The 25,701-nt window shown below is 56.4% G+C and overlaps 10 protein-coding genes across 10 annotated transcripts; 1 reads left to right on the top strand and 9 right to left on the bottom strand.

Annotated features, from left to right (window-relative positions):
- Positions 1-100: 100 nt before the first annotated feature.
- IWZ02DRAFT_70496 (uncharacterized protein) lies at positions 101-1,289 on the bottom strand. Its single transcript, XM_066771105.1, has 2 exons — positions 1,012-1,289; positions 101-955 (listed from the first exon to the last, which is right to left on the bottom strand). Exons 1-2 carry the CDS (start codon positions 1,070-1,072, stop codon positions 240-242), a joined length of 777 nt encoding a protein of 258 aa, XP_066619730.1. The 5' UTR covers positions 1,073-1,289; the 3' UTR covers positions 101-239.
- A 1,147-nt stretch (positions 1,290-2,436) lies between these two features.
- On the bottom strand, positions 2,437-4,360 carry IWZ02DRAFT_70558 (PQ loop repeat protein). Its single transcript, XM_066771107.1, has one exon. It carries the CDS (start codon positions 3,878-3,880, stop codon positions 2,570-2,572), a length of 1,311 nt encoding a protein of 436 aa, XP_066619729.1. The 5' UTR covers positions 3,881-4,360; the 3' UTR covers positions 2,437-2,569.
- Positions 4,361-6,033: 1,673 nt separating this feature from the next.
- IWZ02DRAFT_70658 (uncharacterized protein) lies at positions 6,034-7,316 on the bottom strand. The gene is made up of 2 exons (XM_066771109.1): positions 6,896-7,316; positions 6,034-6,720 (listed from the first exon to the last, which is right to left on the bottom strand). The coding sequence occupies exons 1-2, from the start codon at positions 7,227-7,229 to the stop codon at positions 6,272-6,274; spliced, it is 783 nt and encodes a 260-aa protein (XP_066619728.1). The 5' UTR covers positions 7,230-7,316; the 3' UTR covers positions 6,034-6,271.
- Positions 7,317-8,101: 785 nt separating this feature from the next.
- On the bottom strand, positions 8,102-10,694 carry IWZ02DRAFT_70673 (external NADH-ubiquinone oxidoreductase 1 mitochondrial precursor). Its single transcript, XM_066771110.1, has 5 exons — positions 10,101-10,694; positions 9,705-10,043; positions 9,376-9,653; positions 8,634-9,327; positions 8,102-8,579 (listed from the first exon to the last, which is right to left on the bottom strand). The coding sequence occupies exons 1-5, from the start codon at positions 10,483-10,485 to the stop codon at positions 8,506-8,508; spliced, it is 1,770 nt and encodes a 589-aa protein (XP_066619727.1). The 5' UTR covers positions 10,486-10,694; the 3' UTR covers positions 8,102-8,505.
- On the top strand, positions 10,695-11,574 carry IWZ02DRAFT_70503 (uncharacterized protein). Its single transcript, XM_066771106.1, has one exon. It carries the CDS (start codon positions 10,904-10,906, stop codon positions 11,402-11,404), a length of 501 nt encoding a protein of 166 aa, XP_066619726.1. The 5' UTR covers positions 10,695-10,903; the 3' UTR covers positions 11,405-11,574.
- Positions 11,453-12,824, bottom strand: IWZ02DRAFT_70653 (thioesterase-like superfamily-domain-containing protein). The gene is made up of 2 exons (XM_066771108.1): positions 12,490-12,824; positions 11,453-12,304 (listed from the first exon to the last, which is right to left on the bottom strand). The coding sequence occupies exons 1-2, from the start codon at positions 12,694-12,696 to the stop codon at positions 11,501-11,503; spliced, it is 1,011 nt and encodes a 336-aa protein (XP_066619725.1). The 5' UTR covers positions 12,697-12,824; the 3' UTR covers positions 11,453-11,500.
- A 758-nt stretch (positions 12,825-13,582) lies between these two features.
- Positions 13,583-15,905, bottom strand: IWZ02DRAFT_70446 (uncharacterized protein). Its single transcript, XM_066771104.1, has 2 exons — positions 15,281-15,905; positions 13,583-15,229 (listed from the first exon to the last, which is right to left on the bottom strand). The coding sequence occupies exons 1-2, from the start codon at positions 15,785-15,787 to the stop codon at positions 13,829-13,831; spliced, it is 1,908 nt and encodes a 635-aa protein (XP_066619724.1). The 5' UTR covers positions 15,788-15,905; the 3' UTR covers positions 13,583-13,828.
- Positions 15,906-16,437: 532 nt separating this feature from the next.
- On the bottom strand, positions 16,438-17,375 carry IWZ02DRAFT_70444 (uncharacterized protein). Its single transcript, XM_066771103.1, has one exon. The coding sequence runs from the start codon at positions 17,193-17,195 to the stop codon at positions 16,539-16,541; it is 657 nt and encodes a 218-aa protein (XP_066619723.1). The 5' UTR covers positions 17,196-17,375; the 3' UTR covers positions 16,438-16,538.
- Positions 17,376-21,636: 4,261 nt separating this feature from the next.
- IWZ02DRAFT_460268 (mitochondrial 54S ribosomal protein uL15m) lies at positions 21,637-23,120 on the bottom strand. The gene is made up of 3 exons (XM_066768143.1): positions 22,626-23,120; positions 22,407-22,560; positions 21,637-22,354 (listed from the first exon to the last, which is right to left on the bottom strand). Exons 1-3 carry the CDS (start codon positions 22,970-22,972, stop codon positions 21,944-21,946), a joined length of 912 nt encoding a protein of 303 aa, XP_066619722.1. The 5' UTR covers positions 22,973-23,120; the 3' UTR covers positions 21,637-21,943.
- A 694-nt stretch (positions 23,121-23,814) lies between these two features.
- Positions 23,815-25,521, bottom strand: IWZ02DRAFT_493410 (pyridoxal phosphate-dependent transferase; the record flags this gene model as incomplete). The annotated part of the gene is made up of 3 exons (XM_066769930.1): positions 23,815-24,463; positions 24,513-25,416; positions 25,473-25,521. 3 exons carry the CDS (start codon positions 25,519-25,521, stop codon positions 23,815-23,817), a joined length of 1,602 nt encoding a protein of 533 aa, XP_066619721.1.
- Positions 25,522-25,701: the final 180 nt, after the last annotated feature.

Genomic DNA, 25,701 nt, shown 5'->3' with positions numbered 1-25,701 from the left:
CATATGCGCCCGTGCGCCAACGATGTTGTCCAGACCCATTTTCGCCGTGGTATCGCGAGCACTATCCTCCGCATCGCTCCCCAACCTTCCACTTAGTCAAAGAAGCCACCATCATCCTCTGGCTCTGGCTCGTAGTAGTCCTCGGGCGGCGGCGGGGGACGCTCGTGGTCAGAATCGGAGTGGTGCGAAGAACCTGAGTCGTCTTCCTCGAGTTCGTGTGCTACAAAAATCACATTGCGTCAGCTTCTCGTGTCCAGAACATTGAGGTTTAGGAAAACGGCGGGACAAGACTTACTGACGAGGGCTCCCAGCGCCGCTCCACCGACCACACCCGCGGCCGCCGCGCCCACCATGGCTCCCGTCGAGTGGCCTTCCTTATTCTCCTTCTTTTCCACGTCGCCGTAGTACTGCTCGGCGCGCTGGCCGTGGGGTCCGTCGTAGCCGCTGCCTTGGCCGTAGCCTACCGGCGGCATGGCGCCACCGTACTGGTTGTAGAACTCGCCGCCGGGCGGGCCACGCTCAGCCGGCGCACCAAACGGAGGCTGCTCCCACTGGACACGGCCCGTGGCTGGCTCGGCATAGTAGGCCCTGTTGCGCGTGCTGTCCCAGTGCGAGTACCAGCCGTAAGCCAGAGGCGGGGGGTCGTGGGATGGCGGCGGAGGCGGGCCTGGGGGAGCGTAGCCAGAGGGCGGAGGAGCGTATCCCGAGGCCGGAGGCGGAGGTGATCTGTAGTCGGGGCCTGGCGGGGGATATCCGTAACCGGAACCTCCAGGAGAAGCTCTGTACTGCTCAGGAGGAGGAGGAGGAGGAGGAGGAGGACGGCCGTAGCCCTGGTCTGGAGGAGGAGACTGGTAGTGCTGAGGAGGCTGGCTGTACTGCGGTTGGCCGTATCCGCCGCCGTACTGCTGTGGAGGAGGTGCTCCGTAGCCGCCGTCATATCCACGGGACTGGCTTCCTGTAGCAAGCGTCAGTGTTGACTCAAAGAGCAGAATGGCGGGGCAGGCAGCTCACCTTCGTCCTTATCCTTCATCATCCCCTCGAACTTGTTTGTGAGCTTGTTTATAAAAGACATGTTGGGCTGTTGGAGTGAGGAGAAAGTGATGGGATCAAGATGAACAAGAGTAAGGCGCCGGGGCAAGTTTTATAGAAGCCACGCTAAGTCAAAGGTGACGATCAACCTCACGGTGGAATCTTCCAACGCCCTGGTGTGTTGCGTTGTTAATGGAGAACATTCAGCCACAACGGCGCAGCTCGGGAGCCCACATGCCGTGGAAGCACCGCCTCTGCACGATCCTCTATCCAACGAGGGAAATGTACATGCTCTCTTAGCTGCGGCCACATATGTATCGTCATAATTGGCGCTGCGCGAATTTCGCCCTCGCCAGCTTTATTCCTGGCAGGAGAACCACAGTCTTGCGTCTCTGGACAGATTCTCGTCAGCCTTTGCCTATCGATATGTTGCGTCTCAGCTTGGCCACAGGAGCCAACATGTGCCTACGATTGGAGTCTGGATGGCGCGATGTGGAACCATGTTGGCCTCTGCAGCTGGATATCTCCAATGTGGCTAGTGTCAGCGAGATGCTTTCACGGCTCGGTTCTTGAATGCCCGGCAGTGGACATGACGCCTGCAAGGAGGCGATACTTCGGGTCTCGTTCTCCCCCAACTTCTACCATCTCGAAACCAACGGAACGGTCCGGTATTGGGCGACGAATCCGGAGCACCTTGGACTTTGTTGGAGAGGCTCTTGGGGGAAGCATTGCCGCCTCCTGGAATCACGGCCATACCCTGGCTGAAGCAACGAGACACCACGGCGGCAGACGAGGAGGTAGCCCCTGACTGCCGTGACCGAAGACTGTGTGCTCATTAATCTGCCTTGGCGCATCTATTGAATGTTTGAACAGGTTCGGATTGACGGTCAACGCGCGGCAAGCCGGCAACGCATTTCCTGTCATGTCTGTCATATTCATGCCGGCACCGTGGGTGTCAGTATGCCGTCTGTCCTTGAATATGACCCCCTGTCTGATAGACTGGAGGCATGGAAAAGGGGTTGGATCACGCAAGACAACGACTAGAAAGAAAGAAAGGACACGCATTGCAGCCAGACAAAGAAGACTCAGCGCAGTTGCAGGCGTGCAGAAACGCGCCTGCCAATCTGGGGCTAGCAGCGCTGACTGGAAAGAAAATGAAAAGAGCAGAAACGCAGGTCGATTCGTCAAATTCAACGTCTATCCTCATTCAACCAGCCAGTTCAACCAGCGAATCTACAGTCCAATACGTCTTGGCCGCCATCATCACAATTGAACCGAGATGCGGTACCACACGCTCCCAATGAGCACGCGTGTCCCAAGTCCGCAAATGCGCGCGCCAAACACCAACAAAGACGGATGATGCAAAGAAGCTCAAAATAGAAAGAACCAAAGACCAAGCCCAAGCGCCGGAAGAATGCCAATCACTAACCATCAAATCAAAAATCTAGGGGAATCGCTTCGCACCCCGCAATGATGAATCAAAAACGGCAACGCAACGCAATGCGATCAAGGGGTCCCATAAGCGAGTGACGTCAGTCGTTCAAACGCCGCCGTAGTCCTCTCTCGCAATGCCAGAGTCGACGCCGTCGCCCAGCAGCCTTTGTCTCTCTTCGCGTCTAGGGGGAGTCATGTCGCGTGGAGCGGGGATCCAGCCTCTCATCCATCCGCTCAGCTTCCGCCAGCGCCACTTGGCGCCGCCCTCGTCCGGAACCACGACGGTTCTCTCCGTGCCCTCCCCATAGAGCCAGAATTGCACGCCGACAGCCGCATCCATGATCAAGACGCCCGCCGCGCCGAGGAAAAAGGGCGTCGCGCGCCCAACCCACTCGACGCGGTCACTGCCTCTGGAGCCGACCCAACCGCGGCCGCCGTTTGGCGGAAACGAATACCAGGCGCAGGGATTGGCAACAATGGAGGAGCTGTAGAACAAGTTGCCCATGAAGGCGGCGAGGAAAAGGGTAGGGGAGAGACCCTCGGTGCTCTGGCGCTTCCAGTTCTTGTATAGCTGTGGCATCCGGCTGCCCAGATACATGAGGGTACTGAGCCAAGAGAGAAGACGACCAGCAATTTGTGTGGCGGTTTCGCCAGGGGGGGCGGCGGCAGCGTCGACAAGGCCAAGGGCAGGGCTAGGGCCGTGGAGCGGAGAGGCGCGGGCGACGACTGCGAGGAGAAGAGAAATGTAGAGGACTGTACGCGGTGAAGATGCAGGGGAGGAAGAGCCCGAGGTGCCAAGGCGCGTGATGGTGCGGTTTGTCGGGGTGCCGACACGGGGGCTCCGCGCGGCCTCTTTGGAGGGGGACGAGGGGTAACGCGGCGAGCGCAGGACGTCCTTGGGCTCAGTGGCCTTGGGGTCGTTGGCGGGCTGAGTGTCGACGCTCGTCACCGACATGCCGTCGATGATGTCGGGCAGGTCGCCGTCCTTGTCGAAGCGGCGGCCGTGTCTCGACCACGGTCGCAGCAGGGGCCGGCCATGCTGGAGGTGCTCGTACCAAATCCACTGGCCGACGAGGCAGCAGTCGACGAAGCAGTAGTAGCTCGCAACGATGACCTGCCACAGAGCCTGGTCGGTGAAGATGCAGCCCAACAGGTTGGACAGGTCACCCAGCAGCCACTCGCTCAAGAAGAATATGCTCAGGCCCGAGGTGCTCTTCAGCTGATGGTTTTTCCATATTTGCGGGAGCTGTGCAAAGAGCCAGGAAACAATACTGAGAGTGCCGAGGAGGGTGGAGAAGAGAGCGAGGTTGGTGGGGACGCAGGTGTGAAACGTCGACGACAGGCGGAGAAGGAAGTCGGTCTCGGGGGCACAATACTGAGGCAGGCCTGGATGCGTCGACCAAGGGTTCTCTTCCATTATGGGTGGGATGTGTTGGGCAGGCCGGTAGGTAGGAGAGTAGATAGGAGGGGAGGACGTGAGGCGAGAGACAGCAACAATCAATTATCTTAAGGCAGGGAACGACGGGAAGCAAGTGGCTTGAAGCGTCGGATGACAGAGACAGCCACCGCGAGCGAGCGAACGAACTAGGGTCCAGCAACATAGTACACAATAGATAACCTATCCACACATGATTTATTGCCAAAGGACTGGACATGCGAGGCTGAACAGAGGGCGACTGATAAGGCGACAAGTGCAATTGAATCTGTGACTGTAGCGTGGGGATCCTTCCTTCCCTCCTTCCGATTGCGCCCGCCTGCCCACGCGACCACCCACACTCGTCCCTCCAGTCCTCTCTGCGGCCTCTTGACCGCATCTCCTTCTCGCCTCTGATTGCTCTGCTCTGCTTTGCTTTCAGAACTTCATAGACTGCCCGCTCCCGTGGCGTCACCAAGAAACAAGCCACTTCTTTGGCTCCATCTCCCACAACCACCGCACGGCCCATCGAAGCCATGGCAACAGGGGCTCGCCCTCAACCAAACATGCTGGCACTGTATCTGCATCTTCAGCCCGCCACTCACTGGCTGGACCTACTCCAATCTCTGCCCCGCCGGCATCTCTGTGCGACTGACTGACTGACTGACCGACCGACTGCCTCTATCGCCCCGACAAGGGTTCACGTAATACTGACACCCGGCGCTTTGCTCTGCAACCTCCAAGACTTGCCTAATGGGGAACTTTGCGACCACACGTGCCTCTTTTGCCGTGACGTCATGCCGCGCGTGGAACGAGCTCGCCGTATGGTAGGTCTATACTTCGTCGCGGCTCCGAGTATTTGGCCGCATATACCGCATTTTACATATAGGCGCCCAAAACCGTCCTCTTCTTTGTTTTCGTCGCCCGGGTTGTAAGAGACGCGGAAAACCACGGCTTAAGACATGCTCTGCGTTTGTCCTTCTTCGACACTCCATTTTCTTGTCGTCTGTACAATATTGTTTTTTTATTTTTTTATTTTATTTTTTTCTCTATCCACTCGCCTACATCCTACCAACCGAAATTTCCTAAAAATCTACTTTTGGAGTGGCCAAGCAGTTGTGCTCATTACTCAACGGTTTCTCCGTGGCGAGTGACACATCTTTTTGACCGCTATCTATCAACATGTCCCTCCCCTTCTCGTGCCATGATCATGGGATTCCGCGGTTATGTAAACGAAACCACCTCGCTGCCCCATCACCACCTCCAGTCCTCCACTATGACATACATCTACTACTGTCGGACGGACGGGCTCCAGCAGTCGCGGGAACCGCGGCCGGCCTTTTTTCCTTGTCACCGTCTCCTTGATCAGTCTTCCTTTTCCTTTCAACGGGCTCCTTGTTAACCGTCGCCGAGGGCGGACGCGTGGTTCCTGCATGTGGCTTTCAGACGGTTCAGACGGATGCGAGCGCCCCCTCGCATCCAAACAATCTGAATGCTCGAGCAAAGGGTGCTTACTTGTGAGGCAGACTTGTCGCCGCTCCAACAGCACGGCACTATGAAGCCGATGTCGATCAAGACATCATCACATGGATACTTTACATGACCACAGTCTCAGCGCATCGCACTGAACTGCGAAATTACTCTTTGTTTGGGCTGCTTGCTACAGGATATATAGAAGCAGTGAGGACGACGACAAAGACGACGACCACATCCGAGACTTTCTGGCCAATGTTGTGCCATGTGCGACCATGAGCTTAATCGTTCCTGAAAAACTAATCTTCCCCATCTCTCACTTTATGGTCCATATCGTTTCATGCCGAGCTTCTTCCATCTGTAATGGGATCACACACCCAGTGACTCGAAAACCTTTTGGTGGAGGCAGCTCCTCAGATTCTGAGGAGAATAAGACTTGCCGCTGATCAATATATCAGACCGACAAGTGAACACGCAAAGACTCGTTTTGCAACCCTTGTTTTCTAGGCGGCACACCGGTCATCGAAAGCAGGCAATACTCGAGAGCACTATCTCCTGCTTTTCCTATACGCTGAAAAGGAACTGGCTCAAATTGACCGAGACATTTCACAGCTTAAAGACACACGACTACGCTATTTGACAGTCTGCAGATCCTCGCGACCCCATAATCCAGCCCTATTGGCGAGGGGGTTACGGCAGAGCCGCTGCCGTCAATCAGATGCCCTCGTCGTCTTCCTGGATACGCGTATAGTCGCCTCTCTCCTCGGAATACGGAGGCCTGCGCAACGGATGTCAGTCAATCCACTACATTCTTACTTCACCCACCTCACGTCCTCCTCACCCACACTCACCAGCCAAACAAAAGCAAACCAAAGGGAAAAAATGAAAAAAAAAAAAAAAAAAAAAAAAGGGTGTTCAAACTCACCTACATAAATTCCTCACCAAAACAACCGCCGCCGTCCCCAAGCAAAACCACCCCAACAAATGACTCCATTCCTTACTCTGCACTCCACCATCCCCTCTCCCCCTCTGGCCCACACTAAACGCCGCCAGATCATACACCAAGCAAGCGCCCAGCATCCAATCACTCAGCGCCGCACCAACCGCAAAACCGAGCCCCGTCAACACCCTGACGGCGCCCGTAGGCGCGGCCAATCCGGCAAAGTACGCCGCAGACGTGTTGTGCAGCAGGTCCAGCACCGAGATGCCGGTGTATGTTTTGGCGACGACGTGCGTGAGGAGCGAGGAGGGCGAGGAGCGGCGCAGGGGTGGGAGCGCGGTTGTGAGGTAGAGCAGGTGCGTGAGGAGGGTGATAGCGACGAAGATGTTGGAGAGGGCGAGGTGGGATGAGTTCCAGAAGAAGAGCCAGGCTATTGTTTTGAGGGGGTGAGTTAGTTGGGTTGATTTAGTTGGGGAGGGAGGGGAGGGGGGGGGAGGTGGTGAAGGGAGGATGTGTATAGGAGAGGAGAGACGCTGTTCTCTACTCCCACATCAATCCACCTCCTCACCACCACCACCCCAAATCAAACAACACAGAAAACTTACTTCCCACACACGCATTCCCAACCACCAGCAGCCCCGCATACGCCCCCATCTCGCTACCGTCCCTCCCATCCCCGCCTCCCGCACCCCCCTCCCTCTCCCTCCTAACAACCTTCCAAAGCCTTCCAATCCACAGCGCCTGCGCCACCTGCATCGGAAAAAAGAACAGCGCCACCATGTACGGCTGCGGCGAAAAGACAGACAGATTCGCATCGTTGACGTCTTTCATATTCGGCGTGCTGAAGAGGCCGTAGAATTGCGCGCTCAGGTTGTAGATGAAGGAGAGGGGGGTCAGGATTGTGGCGGTTGAGGGGGAGAGGGCGAGGTGGGAAGCCATGATATTGGAATTTTTTTTTTCTTTCTTTTTTCTTTTCAGGTCTGCTTGAGGAGTGAGTGGTGTATTTGGTTGATTAGATGGAGGACTGGAGAGAATCGCGCGGGCGCGGGCGCGCGGCGTGTGTGTGTGTGTGTGTGTGGGTTGGATTGGAGCGGCGGATCGTTGCGGCTATGTTTAAGGTCGGCGACGTACGACAACAACGACGACGAGAGGCACGAGACGCGATGTGTGTGTGCCTGCCGGTCGACGGTTGCAGCGGCAGCAGCGTAGGAGTAGGAGCAATGGAATCGAAAAACCACCCAAATGACAATCTCGAAGCGCAAGGACCCAACAACCGCAATCGTGATTGCGAGTGTGTAGTAATGGAAAGATGCGGGTGGGGAGATAGCAAGACGGCTGGGTACGGCAGGTAGCTAGGTAATAGCTGTAGCAAAGGAGGACTGGAGGACTGGAGCTACCGGCCGGCATGACGCAAGAGACTTTACACTTTAGGTACCTGGGCAGTGGCTTAGGCGCGGCGGGCACGCGGATACCTGGGGAGGGATTTCTGTAGGAGGAACTACGACCATTTACCTACCTGACATGGCCATTTGCCAGGATATTCCTCGTCAAGTCAGCTTACTACTACAGCTACCTCTGCTACTGCTACTCGTACTCGCACTGAGTCTCACAGTTGCTTCGCTTACCGGCATCTTGACCTCACCACTTTGCTCTTCCGCATCTACTACATAGGTAGACGCAGACGTCGACACTGACGAGACAACGAGGCCGACGCGATCGGGAAAAACTAAGAATAAACATTGACTGACTTTGACACCCGCACCCTGCGCACCAACTGGAGTCCTTCCCTTCTATATATAATGGGAGAAAAAACAGCAGCCCAAAACCCCAAAACAAGCTGGAACCTAACGACCTTTTGTGATTTTCGACGGCGCAGGAAAGAGCTCGTTGAAAGGAAGCCTCCTTTTTCAAATTTCCAAATCTCTCATCTCCAATCCAATTATGCAATGCTCTTCCCCCCCGCAAATCCTTTCTTGACCAAACACACGTAACAAAAGTCCGAAAACGTTTGACCTGCCGGCGGAGTTGCTAATGATACAGTAGGACGAGGTTCTGGGAAAAAGGGTGGTGGTGGTAGTGGGTACAACAACGAGGAGCAACGACAAGAGGTAGGGATGTCAAACCAAGGACGAGAAGAAGAGAAAAAAGAATCTATTCAACGTGCGTACTTTCCAAAAGAAAAGAAAAAACAAATCATTCGGCATTTTCTGGCTGTCTACTCGCGAGACACGTCACGTCCAAAGACCTTGGCCTTGATCCAGTCGACCAAGACGAGAATACGGTTGCGCGCTGCGTCGTGTAAGTTTTCTAGGCTAGTGTGAAAGACAAGGGATATGAACTTACTGCTGAAGCACATGCTCAGGTAGGCGCTCCTCCAGAAGAAGTAGGTCAGGGTACCACCAGTGGCAATGTTGCCAGTCAACCAAGAAATATCGGCAACAGCCTTCTCGCTGCCAATGTAGGCGAGAGAGCCCTGGTGCGAGTACTCGAAGGGACCCATCTGCTTGACGCGACGAAGACGCTTCTGCAATTCCTTGATTTCGCCAAAGACCTGGTCACGGGCGTCCTTGGAAGGAGCCTTCTCCTGAGCCTCGGAGAGGTTCCTGAGCTCAGCCTCAATCTGTTCCGTCTTGGCCATGTTGTTGAAGAGACGGGCGAGGAAAGCACCCTCCTGGGCGGCAACCTGGGCAGTCGGGGCGTAGTTGGCGACGGCGCAGTCACCGACAGCCCAGATGTTCTCGGCACCCTTGACGACGAGGTATTCGTTCACAGCAAGACCACGGCGTGAGTTCGCCTGCTCGGGAATCTGCGACATGAGATCGCGGACAACGGGACGCAGAGCGTTACCAGTTGCCCAAACAAGAAGACCGTAGGGGATGCGCTCAATCTGCTTTGAACCGTCGGGACCGGTCGACTCGGCCTCGATGTACTTTTCAGTAACCTTCTTGACCATGGTCTTGTTCCGGATGGTAATAGTCTCTTCCTTGAAAGTCTTTTCGGTGTACTCAATCAGCTGCTTGGAGAACATGGGAAGAACCTAGGGTCGTCAGCGCAAATCATCTTCCAAGACCAGGAAAGGGCGTACGTTGGGAAGAGCCTCGACGAGAGTGACGTGGAAGTTGTCCTTGATTTCCGGGATCCATTTCTTGAGGTCCTCGTTGAAAAAGTCCTGGAGCTCACCAGCGAATTCGACACCGGTGGGACCACCACCGACGACAACCATGTGCAAAAGGCGCCTGACTTCTTCGTCGCTCTGGTCCTTGAAGATGGCAGTCTCACAGCAGTCCATGATGCGCTTGCGGATTCTCTGGGCGTCTTCGACTTCCTTCAAGAACAGACCGTGTTCGCGAACACCGGGAATACCTAGGTTACACGGTCAGATGGATCCCAGAGGTCCCCGAAAAGCCAACTTACCAAAGGTTGCGTTCTCAGCACCAACGCCGACGACGAGCATGTCAAAGGGAACCTCGGTAGCCGAGACGTCACCCTTGATTTCCGATTCATCCTTGATGTGCACGACCTTCTTCTCGTAGTCAATCTTGGTGGCCTCAGCCTCGTAATACTTGACGGCGGCCTTCTTGTGACGGAGGAAGTTGCGGATCGGTTCCATGATGGAGCGGTGTTCAATGGTACCAGTAGTGCAGGACGGGAGCAGCGGCGTAAACAGGAAGTAGTTGCGGGGCGAGATGACGACGACGTTGTAGTTTTCCGTGTCGAGCTTCTTCAAAAGAGAGACGGAGCCCCAGCCAGTACCTGCGGAAAAGCAAAATCAGCCCCTATCCAGCACGAAACCGAGAACTTGGAGCGCACCAAGGATAACCAGAGTCTTCTTCTTCGGATCAGGCGCGGGCTGATCGTCCGGGTTGCGCATTTGATAGATTCCATAAGTGATGTAACCGAGTCCAGCAATGGCCGAGAGCCAAGTCAAGCGCCAGGTCCAGCGCAGAAGGCGGAAGCCCTTCTTCTTGGGCTCTGGCTTGGGCGCGGCATCAGCGTAGGCGCGGCGGAAGGTCTGCTGAAAGACTTGTCTAGGGAGAGCAGGACGAATTGGACGGGGAGCAGCTTCCTTTGCGACAAAGGAAGGCCGGGACAGAGCTGAGGGCCGGTGCGTGGTCAAGGTTCGACGACCGGCGGCGCGGAGGGCGGCAAAGACGGGAGATGAGGCCAATGGCCTCATGGCGGCAGCTCCTGCCATGTTGCCAAGGGATGAGGGCAGAGGTGGATGTTGGTGTTGTTGATCTCAAAGACGACCTGACCTGGGCAGTTTTTCTCAAGAGAAGCAAACGATGACGATTTCGCTCGGCCCTGACTGATCTCAAGGCGCCGATAAGACGCCGCCGACCAACCACCACGACCCTGAGCTGCCCTCCTGGTCTGCCGTGCCAACCGTCGTCTGAATGACAAAAGCCTGCCCTATCTAAGTTCCTAGGTCAGCGGCGTCGGCAACAATGGATCCTCTTTGGCAAGGCCCCTCAAGGCTGATGGTTCGCTGATGCTTCGGCCGGCCGCCGTCGTCGGATCTCGCGCAGTAACGAACGAGAATTTGCAGCGCGCCGCTTCGTTGTCCACTTCTTCTCGGCCCTCGACGTCTTCATCCGCCTCCGTCCCGGCACATGGCGGCCGTCGGGGCATTTATTGTATTCCTCTGCTCTTCACTCCTATACCCCGCTCTGTATGTCACTAGCAGTCAAGGCGTCGGGACTTTACGGCAGACCACACTCGGGCGTGCGGGCGCGACAGCCCCAGCTCGGACGAGACTGGAGACTGCCAAAGTATGGCTCATTCCAGTAGAGTGGATTGAAGCGGGGAAGAAGAGCGTCTGGAGGGGAAGAGAGACGATGGTTTGGTGGAAGCCGAAGGACGGGTCCGGTGGCTTTCTAAGGATGCATTTGAATATATACACCAGATCAGCTGCCCATGTCAAGATCTCACCCCATGGCACGGCAGTTGGTTTGGCTGTAATGCAAGAGATGCACCGGGATTGCGCCTCAAGAAGCGACTACGCCGCTCTGTTGTCTCGAGACGCCTGGTTTGTGCATCGACAAATACATCACAACATCCCCACAGCAAAATCGAGTCATACCACTAGATTTGCCGTGGCCGAAACCCTTTGACGAAGCAAATGCGAGAGTTTCGTCACGTTGATGCCATGACTGTCATATGGGACAGAGGTCCGTCTCCGGGCGGACGTATGATGAATGCCACGCCCTCTACATCTTTGCCTTTTGAGCACTGCCCGTCTTCGCTTCCCATTTTATTGGACTTCCTATCCTGACCAGCCCATCCTGCATAGTGGTAGCAATATGTCTACCGTCCTCACCCCAGATGCGACTCTCATGCAGCCCTCTGTGGCCTCCGGTCCTACTGATCCTGGCCTCCTGGCAGAACCACCTCTTCTCCCCCTTGACTTGCGTAGCAAGCTCCTTACTACTCACATGGAACACGACCGTGTAGCTTAGACTGGCCATCTGCGAATAGTTATCCCCGACGCCCAAGTGGTTCGGAATCAAGAAGAGGCTATTGCGATCACAGGCGTACAAGTGCGCGCATGCATGCAAGTTGGGCTCCTCGTCCACTGTCGCCATGTCGCCCATGGTCGAGTAGAACTGCAGCTGTCGTCGCGCCAGCGGTCCGAGCTCCTTGTTGAAAGGCTCCATGTCCACCTTTCTCAACGACAGGCCGGGAAAGGCATGATTCGTGCCGCCGCCGTTGGCGGCTTGCATCGCCCAGTACCACGGCGAGTCGACCGAAGGCGCCTCAGGCCACTCATCCGGCCGACGGTCCCCAAGAGCGCTGCGATACCTCCGGGGCAGGTCGTAGGGATCCTGGCAGTCGTGGTCCGACTCCTCGTCTAGTTTGAACATGCAGGTGCAAGTGAAGCAGATGCCGCCCTTGGGCTCCTGAAAGACGTCGACGCCGCGCGTGCAGTACCGGCCGCCGTCGCGGATGGTACGAACTTGATAGACAAAGGGGCGCGTCGTGTCGCCGGGGAGAATGAAGAAGCCAGTCACGTTCTAGAGGAGGGGAGCCAAGGTCAACCGTCAACATGGACAAGAGACAAGGGGCAGACAGACAAGGAGAAGATGGGACGATGGGACAGCATTGGTAGCGAGGTACAGAAAGGGGCCTTCGTCGCAAATCATCCGTACTCGGAAAAGAACAACACGACGCTAAGAACCAACCTACAGACACAACATACATTCACCACAAAGCCTCTCCTCACCGTCTGACTAGCAGCCCATGCAGCTTGCGCGTACACGTGACCGCCGAACGCGGCCGTCGTTCCCCCAGGCGAAAAAGCTTTCGCCGTGCTCTTGAAGGTGCCTTCGGCAACCTTGTCCAGGCGCATCAGCTGCGCAAAGGGCAGATATTGATTGCCGTTAGCGGCGGCGTCGTCATTGTCCATCTTGGGCGCGGAAATTGAACAACTCGGTAGAGTAAGGCAAGCGGACTAGGTGGGTAGGTAGGTAGGTAGGTAGGTAGGTAGGCCTTTGGTGAGATGTGTCCCACGCAACGCCAACCAGCCAATGGACCAACCAGCAACCTCAACAAACGGGCGGGCGAGATTGCCAGATGGCCTCTCTTTTTCGATTCCGTTCGGCGGCGTCGTCGGGCAATGAATGATGCTCTCAGGTTAGGCTGCAGGTAAACTTGTGCAAAGTATGATTGCGATGTGCTGGTCGCAGTTGCGAAAGCAACATGCTTGTTGCCAATGTGTATTCCCCTGTCGGACCTCGGCTGAGGTGCGGTGCGGTGGTCCTGAAAGGAGCAGGGCACTTTCACTTGGGCTTACCTTATGTAATCCCACGCCCTACCACTACCACAGGACGCACACCAAACAAAGACGCCCTGTCCCAACCCTGTCCGCCCCCAGTTGTGCCATCCACCATAACTCGTATTCTTTGTTCGATTGGCACACTTGGTCTGTCGGGGGCATGACTCTGCCGCGCGTAATGCCACCAAGCCCCCTCTCCTTACATCAAATGCCATCTCTTATTCGACCACACAAGTCAAAGCCGTGGCAGGCGTGTACCGAATGCCGTTGATATTTGCAGGCCCACCACTTCGTTTCTCAAGCTTTACACCTTTGCAGGGCTGTGTTGTGCCAAACTCGACAACTGCCAGTCCTTCATCATTCTCACTAGCCTCGGCGCCCCCTTCTCGAAGCGGTCATTGTGCACCGAAAGCATGCCAATCTTAGGATACAAGTTTTAAAAAAAGATGAGCCGTTTGCTTGATAATGATCCGCTCGCTGTCTGTCAAGTTTCGGATGTCAGAGTAAACGCCGAGCAATGCAAATGTACACGAAGCAAAACATTCGTCTGCTAAGCTCCTGCTAACCCAGGCTGCAGCGCATATACAAGGGCCTGGCCCATGCTGCTGCTTGAATCGGGAGAATGAAAGGAAGACAGTCCCTGGGTAACTCGACGAGAGTCCATGTGTTTGTTTCCATCTAAAACGCCGGTTTACATGCAAGAGTGAATGATGCTCCTCGTTATGAAATTGAAATCATTACGTGCAAGAATCTGAGAGAGTGGCTACCGGCTGAAATTGGGTTGAGGAAGGACAGGCCACTGGTTGAATTGGTTGGTCGCAGGCCAGGCCTCGAAATGCATGTAGGGAAGAGGACCTGCACGTCGCTCATTTGACGGCCGCCCCAGAGGCTGGTACTGCATCTGGTCCGTTCCCAAGCGCGGGGGTTGGCTCATCGAACCTGAAGGCGGAGGGACGAGCAAGGTGTTGACCTGACGAACTGGCCGATACGGAGAGCTCCGCTGAGACAGGTAGAAAGAGGGCGACAGTCGATTTTGCTTAGGAGGCGCAGCCGAGCCGAAGGAGGGGTTGATAGGCGAATTGGTCGCCAAATCGTTAGAGTAGGGGCTCAGTTGTCGCGACGCCGCAATGGCATGTTGCTGAGGCTGAGGAATCGGCAGAATTGGTCCACCTGTGGTAGGAATGCCTGGCGGCTGCTGGCCCCATTGCATGGGAGGCGGGTACACCAGAGACATGGCGCGTCCCGGAGGTGGTGGCAGTTGAGGCACTGACAGATTCGGTAGGGGCGGCAGCATTGGGGGCGGAGCTGTTGTGGCCGGGTTTGACGTCTGCGTCATCGGGGGTGGCTGAGACATGGCGGTAAAATTTGGAAGGGTCTCCCGCGGGCCAGTTGAAGACGCAAAGTCGCGGAGCGGACGCTTAGAGGGAGGCTCGAGGACATGTTCGTCATTGCTTCTCTTCCTCGTGCCTTGACGGAGGTTGAGCTCCGGTAGCGGTCCGATTGGTGAAACTGCGGTCGAAGATATTTGAGGGAGCAGGGTCGGCGTGTTGGAGTAAGAGTGGTTAGGAGAGAAGCCATTGGCAAAGGGAGGAGAGGCTTGGGTCGAATGCGGTGGTGATGGTAGAGCCGGCGGGACGTGAAGAGTCGGCGTGGGTGGTCCCAGGGTCCGCAACGGCAACTCGTGCCGCGCCCTAGAAGCTTTGTCGAAGTAGGTCCCAAACTTTCCAAGCGTGACATGCCACTTGCTCCAGGCTTCTGCTGACGTGAAGAGGTTGTATTTCATGTTGCTGAGAAACTCGACCTCCATAATGTGGACTTCTTGAACTGAGATTCCAGACACGTCGGCCCACGTCTTGTTGGTATATGTGTTGTCGTCGAGGAATTTATTGCCCAACATCAAAGCTACTGTGAGCAGCCTATACTCGCTGCCCGGCTTCCCTTTGACTGCCGGATTGATCGTCTTCAAACGGTAGATGAAGAGCAGCGCCAAAAGGACCACGTTTTGTGTCACCTGCGTAGTTGAGAGAATCGTGGCCACCCATTTGCGGAAGCCGGGCGTGGGCTGGGCGTCTTCGACAAGGGGAGCTACCGGAAGCGGAGGTGTGCGAGTGTCGAGGGCCTGGTGCAGAACGGACGAGTTTTCGAACCAAAAAAGACAGGTGATCTAGAAAACAGTCAGCCCCAAATTCCGACCTCTCGTGATCTGAGAAAGTACCTCTGCAGCAAGCTGGGGCATGCTCGTTTGAGGTGTATTTATCGTGGAAGGTATTTGCAGTGACAAGGCGACGGCGTTGGTTGAGGGTCTGCCAGAAGATGTGTAGTCCTCGAAAGTTGCGGGCATTTTGGTTGGACTTGAAGGCCTGCTGGCGTGACCGTGGAAGCTTTGTGAGGGCGCCGGGAGAGGTGGTCTATTGCCATTTGCCATTATGGCGTTGACGTCTGCGGGGTGCTGCAGGTGCCTCCGGTCGACAGCAGCGGCACCACCAGGTCTTTGAGCAGGGCGACTTCCATTTTGCACCAGGTCATTGTGCACGCCATGTATACTTGTCATTTCCGCAGGAGGCGTGACGAGGGAGCCAAGGCTTGGCCGTGCCTGTCTTGTACCGTGGTGTTGCTGTTGTTGTTGTTGTTGTTGTTGTTGGTGGGCAAGCTTCAAGTGGAGGGCGGAGGAGTGGAGCGGGACAGCGTGAGGCATTGGCTGGGGCCGCTGTAATTGGAGCATGAGGGCGAGGAAGAGAAGCAGGAGCGGCGGCGATGGACGGCGGGCGTAGTAGGTACGCAGCGGATGGTGGGTGGGTTGTATGCGGTGGTGTCGTCACCGTCGGCAGAGGGGGAGGCAGAGGAAGGTGCTCGGTCGGTGGAGCTTCACAACATTGCCAGAATGAGTGAAATGCTGGTCGGTCCCTTCATTCGTTGGCGGGCAAGCAAGGAGCAGCGGTCGAGGTATGCTCGCAAAATATGTGGTTTGGTTTCCTGGGTGCAACGCGGGAAGGAGGAAGAGATAGAGGCGGCAGAAGAGGACGGCGAAGAAAAAGGCAGCGGGAGATGAGGGTCGGAACAAGGACGAGGAAAGGATGCTGCAGGACTCAGAAGCAGAGAGACGGGGCAAAGACGCAGCGGCGACCAAGGCAGTAGGTGAGGATGATGGCGTTTCGCTTTGCGTAGGCTGCATGTGGACGCGGCGGAGAGGCACCTCTTTTTTGATAAAACATTATTCAGAACTAGTCAGGCGTATCGTGAGAGAAGCACGCTCGCGCCGGGATGGAAGGAAAGTTCCAGGCATGCTGGGAGCCATGGCATGGCATGGCACTGACGGTCACGGCCACGGCCACGGCCACGGCCACGGCCACGGCCACGGCGGCGACGCGGGCGGAGGGCAGAGAGTGAGAGGGGAGAGGAGGGCAGAGGGCAGAGGGCAGAGGGCACGGCAGGGGAGGCGAGGGCAGGGCAAGATGGGATGGGCTATGTTGTGGTTAGCCGGGGATGGGATGGGATGGGATGGGATGAATGAGCTGGGATGGGTTTGTGTGTGTGTGTGTCTGTGTGTGTGTGTGTGTGTCTGTTTGTGTGTGTGCTTGGTCCCGCCTGGTGCTGGTGCTGGTGCTGGTGCTGGGCTGGGCTGGTGCTCTTCCGCCCGCTCGCTTTACAGACGGAGCGAGGTTGACCAAAAAAGAGGCTGATCCAAATTGTGGACGGTGGTTGATGTCAGAGCAACCGGTCGACATGCAGCCAGCCAGACAAGGATCACTCACTCGGTGAATTGGGACTAGCCCAGATGCAGCTTCAAGACCCATCAATTCTATGTTATATCCATGCCAGACTACGGATGTGTGTCTTCTGCCAGAGCCAGAGCCAGAGCCAGAGTCTAAGTCTAAGCCTGCGCCGCCGACTCGCCCGCTTGCTGATCCTGCTGCTGCAAATTTCATGGGCAGGATTCCACGAGCTGCCTCCTCAAACCCTCTATCCATCGAGCCAGCATTACTTACAGTATTGTGGCATGCTGTGCTGTGTGTGAGCCTGTGGCACCAACGCGCTCTCTCACTTCCGACGGGGCCGCTGGTCCAGGCCAGGGTGTCGCAGCAACTGAGTGGGTGCCACTGATCCCGTCCGTATGTCGCTCGGCTCGGCATCACCACAGCTGCCTTGCTTGTCGCAATCGTCGTGTCGGTGTTGTCCTGGTCTGGCCTGGCCCGGCCTGGCACCTTGCAATCTCAATCCCATCCATCCCCCTTCCGGCGACGTTGACGTCCAGTCCTTGCCTGCGCTGGCGTGTCAAGGGGCGGCGCGCCTCTCTGATACTCAACAGCGCCATCGCCCCCCCCCCCCCTCCCCCCCCCCGAGTCCGTGTCCGTGTTCGTCGATTAAAAAAGAAAAGGAACATTATGTTGTTGGAGTCACTTGCAGACGCAGCTCCGCGCAGAATGTAGCGCGCGCAGGCCGGCTGGCTGCCCCTACTCGTACTCGTCGCCCTCGGGCTACGTGGACCAGCCTGACCTGACCCAGAGCCAAAGCGGCCAAATGAGCGACACGCGCGCTAACTCTTCCGTCCCGCCAAGAGCCAAGTTTCACGTCGCCCGGCAAAAGGCACGCCGGCATCAATGCAGCACAGTCAGTCAGGTCAATCAGTCGGTCAATCAATGCCTAGCTGGCCTCAATTTTTTTTTTTTTTTTTTTTTTATCCTTTGGCTGCGCGTCTCCGTCCGTCGTTGGCAGGTGGAGAACAAAGGAAAGATCTCATGCTCATCGTCGGCGCCGCGGAATAATCACCACCCCCGTCATTTGCCTCCTGACTGACTGACTGTTGTCGACCCCCCCGTCCAAGACACCCGAGTGCTTCCTGATGCCAGTTTCTTGGTGATTGATGCACCCTATTTTCCTGTTCGTTCAGTGTGCCACGAGTCTCTGGCATTGGCGGATGGAATGGCCGCATCAGCCATCAGCATCAGCATGTCATGCCGTCGACGAGAACAGCAGCTCCGCCCCTAGGTACCATACCCGTTCCGTGATTTGATTTAGGATCTGCATCGTGTGGGCGTGGGCAGGTAAAGAGAGAGGGGGGGAAAAATTAAAAACCAAAAAGAAACCAATTGGACAAGGCAAGCTGTCAGCCAGCCCAAGTTCCATCGCTGCGTCAGGCTGGTGAGAGCCACCGGTGGTTACGAGATGGCCGGCTTACGAGAACGCATCCCTGGCGTGCGGTCAAGCTGGGGACAAGGACGGGCGACTATCGAATTAAGGCCGGCTAAGCTGTGGAGAGTGTTGGTTGGATCAGGTCAGCCTGTCTGTCCGTCGAGCAGATTATTGTTGCAAACTCTGTGCCCGCCCACGTCGTCCTGACGCGTAGAGTACCGTGTGCCGTCCCGACTAGCCGGATGACGCGCCTGTTCGCGTGTGACCTCATGGCCGCCGTGGACATTGAACCTTGTCTGCGCCTGAATCATGTGCTGCTCTAGGAGTAATCAGTTGCGTCGCCCTCTTCCATGGTTGTGCTGCGCTGCCGATGCGGCCAAAAAAAACGCCATGTCGTTGGCCCAGCGAGTCAACGCCGCCAGCCATATCTTTCTCTTTTCCCCCCTCCCTCCCTTAGCCTAAACAAACTTTGTGCGCCGTGTCGCGATCCTTCTGACCATCGCGATAGAAAACTACAGCATGGTGCCGTCCCTCGCAAGGATCCTGCTCACCCTCCGCGCTTCATTCATCTTCTCGCCCGACCAACTGACCGACCCGTCGTCCGTGTGAAAGCAAGCCTCTTGATTCTCCTTGCAGACGTCAACATGAAACGCCTCAGCCGGCGACTGGCCGTTTAAGCGTGCTACCCCATATCAATCGGTAATCCAAAGCGAATGAGTCGTCCCGGCGTCATTATTGCTTTCAGCCCCAGCCCGCGAGCCAGCCAAAACCAACCGGCCAGCTAGCCAGCCAGCCAGCCAGCCAGCTAGCAACGCGGAGCACGTTGCCGCAGGCATCGCATTAGCAGGGAAAGCCGGCCGTTCGTTACGGGAACGAGGCAGAAACGAAAACGAAGAAAATCTTGTAGCTGTGCGTGGGCAACCATGCTGCAGCAGCACGCACTCAAGCAAGCAACCCCATATGCTGGCAGGCGGTGCTAGACCCACCAAGGCAAATCCGCGGACACCAACCATTACTCTATCGGCATGACTTGAGAGCGCATGAGCATCGTCGCAGACAGGCCGTCATTTACCATTCGCAAGCCAGCCCTTCTGACCAAACAGTCCAGGAGATTGGGTCTCTATCTCAACACCCGTCTCCTCTCCCCGTCACCTCCTCTTCCTCGTCCTTCTCCGCCTCCCAGCGCGGCACACATGCAACCAGTGCTCGGTAGTCGCACACTTTTGTTCATTACTCCATTGCCGACCGCGGCGGCAGCGGCTTAGGCTCTTTTGGCCGCCGGCTCTTCTTTCTGTCGCAGTCTAGTTTGTAGCAGTCGAGCGTGCCGCCTTCTTATTGCGCCGGGCCAAACAGAGTGCCCGTCTCTCCTCCTCTGGCTTTACCTTGATCGAGATGAGGGCGTGATAGAGCGAGATCATCTCACTCCTTCTCTCTGCCTGCCTGCGTATCCGTGTGTACGTGTCACTGAACCGCAGACCGCCCGCCCGACGCGACTCTCGCCTCAGCCCTCCCTCACTCTCAGCTGCGAATGATGCGCGGCGCGACGCTTCATGTCCCGAGTGGGCGTTACTGGCCGTCCGTTCGTCCGTCGGTCGTGCTATACGTGTGTGCGCGCGCCGCGGCGGCGGCGGCGTCGGCGGCGGCGTCGGCGGCGGCGGTGGGCGGGCTGTGGAGCAATTGATTGTGCGACTGCTGGGTCCAGGAAATATTGCATCCAGGAGTGTCCGATCGACCAGCTCACCGAGCAGCCGTCCGCATTATTTGCTGCTGCCTCTCTAACTTTTTTGTACGTTGGTTGCCAAGTGGTTATGACGGGGGGTGGGGAATGGATCGATGGTGGGCCAACTGGGACGCCAGCCAGCCTCATCGCCCGGCCGGATTCGGGTGGCTCATTGGTCTCTGCCTCTGTCCATGAGGTTCTGTACGGCACCGCTTCGCTCGCTCGCTCGCCCCGTGCGTGCAATCGCTGAGCGTTCCGGACGACGGTGCTGCGGTGCGGTGGTGGTCATGTTTCTTCCTTGCCCTGACCCCTGTTCCGCGTTGGCTACCAATCCAATCCATCACCCACTCACTCCCTTCGCTACTACCACCTCTTCCATCATCATCATCATCATCATCATCAACGTCAACTGCCTCCTCATTCATTGATTGCTGCCGTAGGGATGTGTCTCAAGCACCACCGTGACCGCCAACGTAAGCCCCGTCGTCTGCTGCTCCACCCTCGCTGCACGCGTCCGCCGCCCTCGTTTGAAAAATTCACACCTGCTTGGGGCCCACCCTTCGTGCGAAGAATGCATTGCAGCGACAAAACAACAGATGAGGCAAGAGAGAGAGAGAGGGATCATCTGCACGTGATGGGCGCGGGGCCACGACCGGGAGGCTCCATGACCTTCCACCTCTCCAAGCCGTACGCCCCTTCATCCATCCTACGCCATGCAGCCCACATGCGACCCCCTGTCCGCGCAAGCAACCACGGGGAGAGGGAGAAGGAGAGAGAAGGGAAAAAAAAAAAATTAAAAGGGATTAGCAACCAGAAGCAAAGAAATTGATGATCCTGCACGGCCGGCGCCGGCGGTGGTTGCGCTCGTGTGTCACTACCATCCACCTGCCCTCCCTAAGCCCGGCCTGATATGTATGTATGCTCATGCTGCCTCCTTCCCATGTCTTTCCAGATGCGGCGACACCAACATGCCGCACGCAAGCCCTCTTTCGGCTCTCGAGAGAGATAGTCGGACACGCATCTGACAAAAAGCCTTTTCTCTCTATCGCTCACTCTCTCTCCTCCGTCCGCATGGTGCGCCCCCCTCCCGTGCCACCCCCCCGTCCCCGCAGCAGCAGCAGCAGCATGAGTCCCCGGCCGGCAGCTGATGTGTGTGAGATGATGGTCTGGGTGTTTGTGGTGCTGGTGATGCGCACACACCTACACTCTCACACACATTCTTCGACGCTGTAGCAGACACGGACTGTTTGATGGTGGCTCCAGGGCAGCCGGACGAGGAGGCGGCCGTGTGATAGGTACGGAACCCGGGAAGCAACCACAAGCGAGAATCATCAGCGGCCGACGCAGTACCGTTCCATTTTCGGTGGCTCGCTCCGCGCCTCTCAATTATTCTGTTCCCCGGACTACTGTTACTGCGCCCTGTTGCTCCGCGCGCGCCGTCTAATCTACCGCCTTCTCCTCTGCGAACGTGCTTTGACCACGACTGATTGATTGTTTGACAACGACGACGACTGCCTAATGGATGAGATGGATTTCGCCGCCATTCACGACCATGACGTGCAGCCTTCCCCTCCGCCGCCCCCAGGCCAGGCGAAAGGGGATGGGGCTAACACGTACGCCATCTGGAATTTCACTCTCTGCCACGTCCCGAAACACGAGGCTCAATTCAGATTCAGAAATGGAGATGACCGGGGGGGAGGGGGGGGGGGGGGGGGGGGGGGGGGGGGGGCCGGTGGCCAGCGCAGAAACCCTCCCCCTTCCCCAAACCCACATCCTCTCTTCTTCTTTCGACGTGTGACATGGTCACAGCCGACACGAATGCCTTGGAAATGCCACGATTGAGATGTGATGCTCTTTTTGATTCTGATGTGGCACACTGGCTCGCCCGTCGCCCCTCTCCATATGCGGCGCGCGCGCGCGGGCGAGCGAGCCAGTGTCCACACCGATTTCGACCATAGTGACACATACCATCATTCATCCTAAAACACAAGCGGCCCCGGTCCCCGTCGCACCCCGCCGCGCATCCGCTTACCAGATCCTGTTGTTCGTCTTCTCCTTGGTCTTGGTGACCTTGTTCTTGGTCTTGCGTTCTGTCGGCGTCTTGAAGAACAAGCTGGGTCCGCCGCCGTTCTTGAGCTTGTAGCTCAGGTAGCCGCGATGCGCCGGGTCTCTATAATATTCGCGGTCCGCGCGGCTCGTGGGATCCGACAGCATGTACGGGTATCGCGGTCTTGGTGGCAACGGGAAGTCTCCAAACGCGGGTTTCGACAACTCTCGTGAGTAGAAGGGGTCCGTCAGGCCTCTGAGCACGCGTCGAAGACACGATGGCGAGTAGTATCTCGTAACCACCTTTCCACCTGCCTTTTCAATGGCCTCGATGGCAGCAGCTGACGCTCGCGAGACGACTATTCTAACCGGGCTGCGCATTTGGTCTGCGCCCTACGCTCTTGGGTTACCTCATCGTTCTCTCGGTCAGTATGGCTCAACTTACTCTTGCCAAAAGTTTGACTCCGTCCTTTACTCCGTGCAAACACCTCGAGTCGTGGAGCTCCTTTATAGAGATCGGCTTCGAGGGGTCGAGGCGTCCTTGGTCAATCCATTCTTGCAGCCGGTCCAAGTTGAGAGGGCTCATGTTCACCGCGAAGCTACACCAAACGTCATTAGCTTCAATTTCACCCCACAACTTTTGCAATCCATTCCCATCACATACTGGTTGACAACTCCTCCTCCTCTCTCCGGGTTCGTCACCCATTCCGGTGTCTGACCACCATTGAATCCCGTCGGCACCTTGCCGTGCTGCTTCTGACCCTTGTGACCTCTTCCCGATGTTTTACCCTTCCCAGAAGCCGGACCGCGACCTAATCTCTTGCGCTTGTTGTATGCAGCCGGTACGTCGGAGAGGGAGGCGAGGATCGAGGCATTGCGCGTCTGCTGCGGTCGTTGGAGGACTGATGGGGCGAGGAGCGGCTGCTGCTGGTGCCGCCGTGCGACGAGACCCGGCCGCGCAGAGGCGACGAGGGAGCAATAGGCTCGGAAGACGCTCGACCGGGGCGGCATTAGCTTTGGCTGGAGAGATTGTCGCGTCGTGCTCAATGCTGTTGTAATGTTGCTGCAGAATCTCTGGATCGTTGCGCGCGCGGGCCTGCGTGCCAAGTCCGGAGCGCCGATTGGCCGATTTTCCGATCGACCTCAACTGGTGTGGGATTGATTGAGCACATGGAGCGTATAGTGCAGTCCTTCGCCTTGAAATGTTTCCACCTTTCCCGGCTATCTATTTGTCTGTGATGTCTTCTTTCCCGAAGTCCAAGAGCGGCAGATTTCGTTGAACACTCTGAACCATGCCTCAAGCACCAAACAAGCAACTCTTGACCCTTTTCCGCTTCTTTCCGACTTCGCGCCATCGCGACAAGTCCGCTTTTCAGAAACGCGCGTGCTGATGTCCTCGTTGGAAATATTCCTTGATTGGACAAGATAATGGTGTTCTCGCCGTTCATACACACTCTCTATGGGCAGTGCCGCGCTCAAGCCGTCCAAGATTAAGAAAAAACACACCGACACCACGTGTGCTAGGCACAAACTCTTGCAGCGCCTTGACAAGCAAGCGATCCCAGTAGCTCTCTTGATATCCACTCGGTAAATCATGAATGTCGTACTGGGGAAAGTGCTGTTGTAAAGGTTAAGATTGCCCCGCAAGTCAGCATCTGTGATGTACTAAAATTGGCAACCTTTTGGTGTGCCACTTGCAACATGCTGGGTCATACAGCCATGTGTCGAAGATGAGAGCGCACATCGCCGCGTATGTCTTGCAAGCCTTGGAAAATGATGAAAATCTTGAAAATCAGTCGAATACATGCTCCTTCCCTGCATACAGAACTTCATGCAACCGCCTGGTACTACATCTAAGGCTGTCCATTCGCTTCCGCAGACGTATGTTTATTCAGAACCTCTTCTGCGGTGTCAACGATAATCTGGAAAGCCTTCCTTACATGCGCCTCTTCCACCTGAGGCGTGGCGGCGACGACTCGAATGATATACTTTCCTCCAATGACGCTGCTCGTAACGTAAATCTCTCCTCTTTTGTTGATCGTCTCACAGACTTCTTTCGTGATCTCGTTGGCGTCGAGCAATGCTTGCTTCTCCACATCGGGAGTAAAGTCATTCAGGAACGCTTCGTGACTTGGATCCGGCTGGCTGGCCGAGGTGCGTCTTTTGCGGTCTTTCAGCCACTTCTTCGTCGGTGCGATGGCGACAACGTTGAGCGCAAATTGCGGGCCGGCGACGTGTTCTAGTATGTCTCTTCGTGACTTGACTAGCTCGTGGAAAAGCTCGCCGAATCCAATGTGCTTGCGGATGTGGGCCTTGACACCTTCGGCGCCGTACGAGCGCAGGACGAACCAGATCTTGAGCGAGCGGAATCGCCTCCCGAGGGGAATTTGCCAATCGCGGTAATCCGTTACCAAACCAGAGTCTGAGAAGCTGTTGCGCAGGTATGATGGCGTGATTGACAGAGCAGATGTCAGATAGGACCGTCGTTTGACAAAGAGACAGCTGCGGAGATGGTTAGCGAAGAATCATGTGCTATCAGAGATTCACCTACCTGGCATCGAAATTTGTGAGCAACCACTTGTGCATGTTGACATCAAAGCTGTCCACAACTTCCATTTGCTTGGAAAGATAATGGTACTCTTCACAAACCAGAGCCGATCCGGCGTAAGCAGCATCCACGTGAATCCAGGGCTTCAGAGGCAAATCCTTGACCACTTCAGCAATCTCCTCAAAGTGATCAACGGCGCAAGTTGCCGTGGTTCCCAGAGTCGCTGTCATGTAGTACGGAATCAATCCGTCCTTCTTGCACTGGTCCAACACAGACCGCAGAGATTCTCCAGTCACCTCAAAGTTGTCTTCTTTGAGACCAGGTACTTTCCGAAACTTGGTGCCGGCAATTATTGCGCCTTTCTGGGTCGAGCTGTGGGCGTGCTCGCTGCCCAGCGCAACAAGCTTGCCCCTGAGCGAGTCGATTTTGTCTTCTTTTTCCTTTCCTTCAAGCCCTTCGCTCAACAGGTTCAACGCCCTCTCCCTTGCGGCCACCATGACCGTGACAATGGCCTCGCTGGCACTGCCTTGGATGACACCGCCGCCCTCACCCCGGCTGGAGAAGCCCTCGGGCAAACCGAGCAGTTGGGCAAGCCAATCCAGGACCATGGTTTCGAGCTCCGTCACTACTGGCGAGCACAACCAATTGAAAGCTGGCGCAGTAAAGGCCGCGCTGTACATTTCACCCAGCATGCTTGGGTAGGTGGCGTGCGCTGGAAAGAAAGCCATGAAGTTGGGGGATTGCCAGTGAGTGAGTCCTGGCATAATGACTCGCTCGATGTCTGGCTGGATCGCAGACCATGGCTCAGGATTGCGAGGAGCTTCAGTTGGAATCAATTCTCTGAGATAACCGGGCGACACGTCGGACAAGACTCTTCTCGAGGAAATGTCCTCGTAATATTGAATAACTAGGTGTGCGGATTAGTATTGTCTAAGAGCTTAGCAACATCTTGGGGCCACAAACTCTCTTCAATCGCGGCGTGTGCCGCCTGGCGGAATTGATTTGAGTCCATGGTGAGGTGATGCGATGGGTGAAAGAGGGTGTGACGTTGAGAATGTCCTGCGCGAAGATGATGTGTTTATTGATCCAACGCCGTCGGTCTCCGACAAACGGCAAGCCAGCGGACTAGTTCAGCCCAACGTAACGACATTCGACCATAGGGCGTAGGGCCTGCGATCGGGCGTACCTGTGA

This window comes from Phyllosticta citriasiana (genome assembly GCF_038021145.1).
Source record: "Phyllosticta citriasiana strain CBS 120426 chromosome Unknown IWZ02scaffold_13, whole genome shotgun sequence".
Lineage (NCBI taxonomy): Eukaryota > Fungi > Ascomycota > Dothideomycetes > Botryosphaeriales > Phyllostictaceae > Phyllosticta > Phyllosticta citriasiana.
This window is presented reverse-complemented; position numbering and strand designations above follow the sequence as displayed.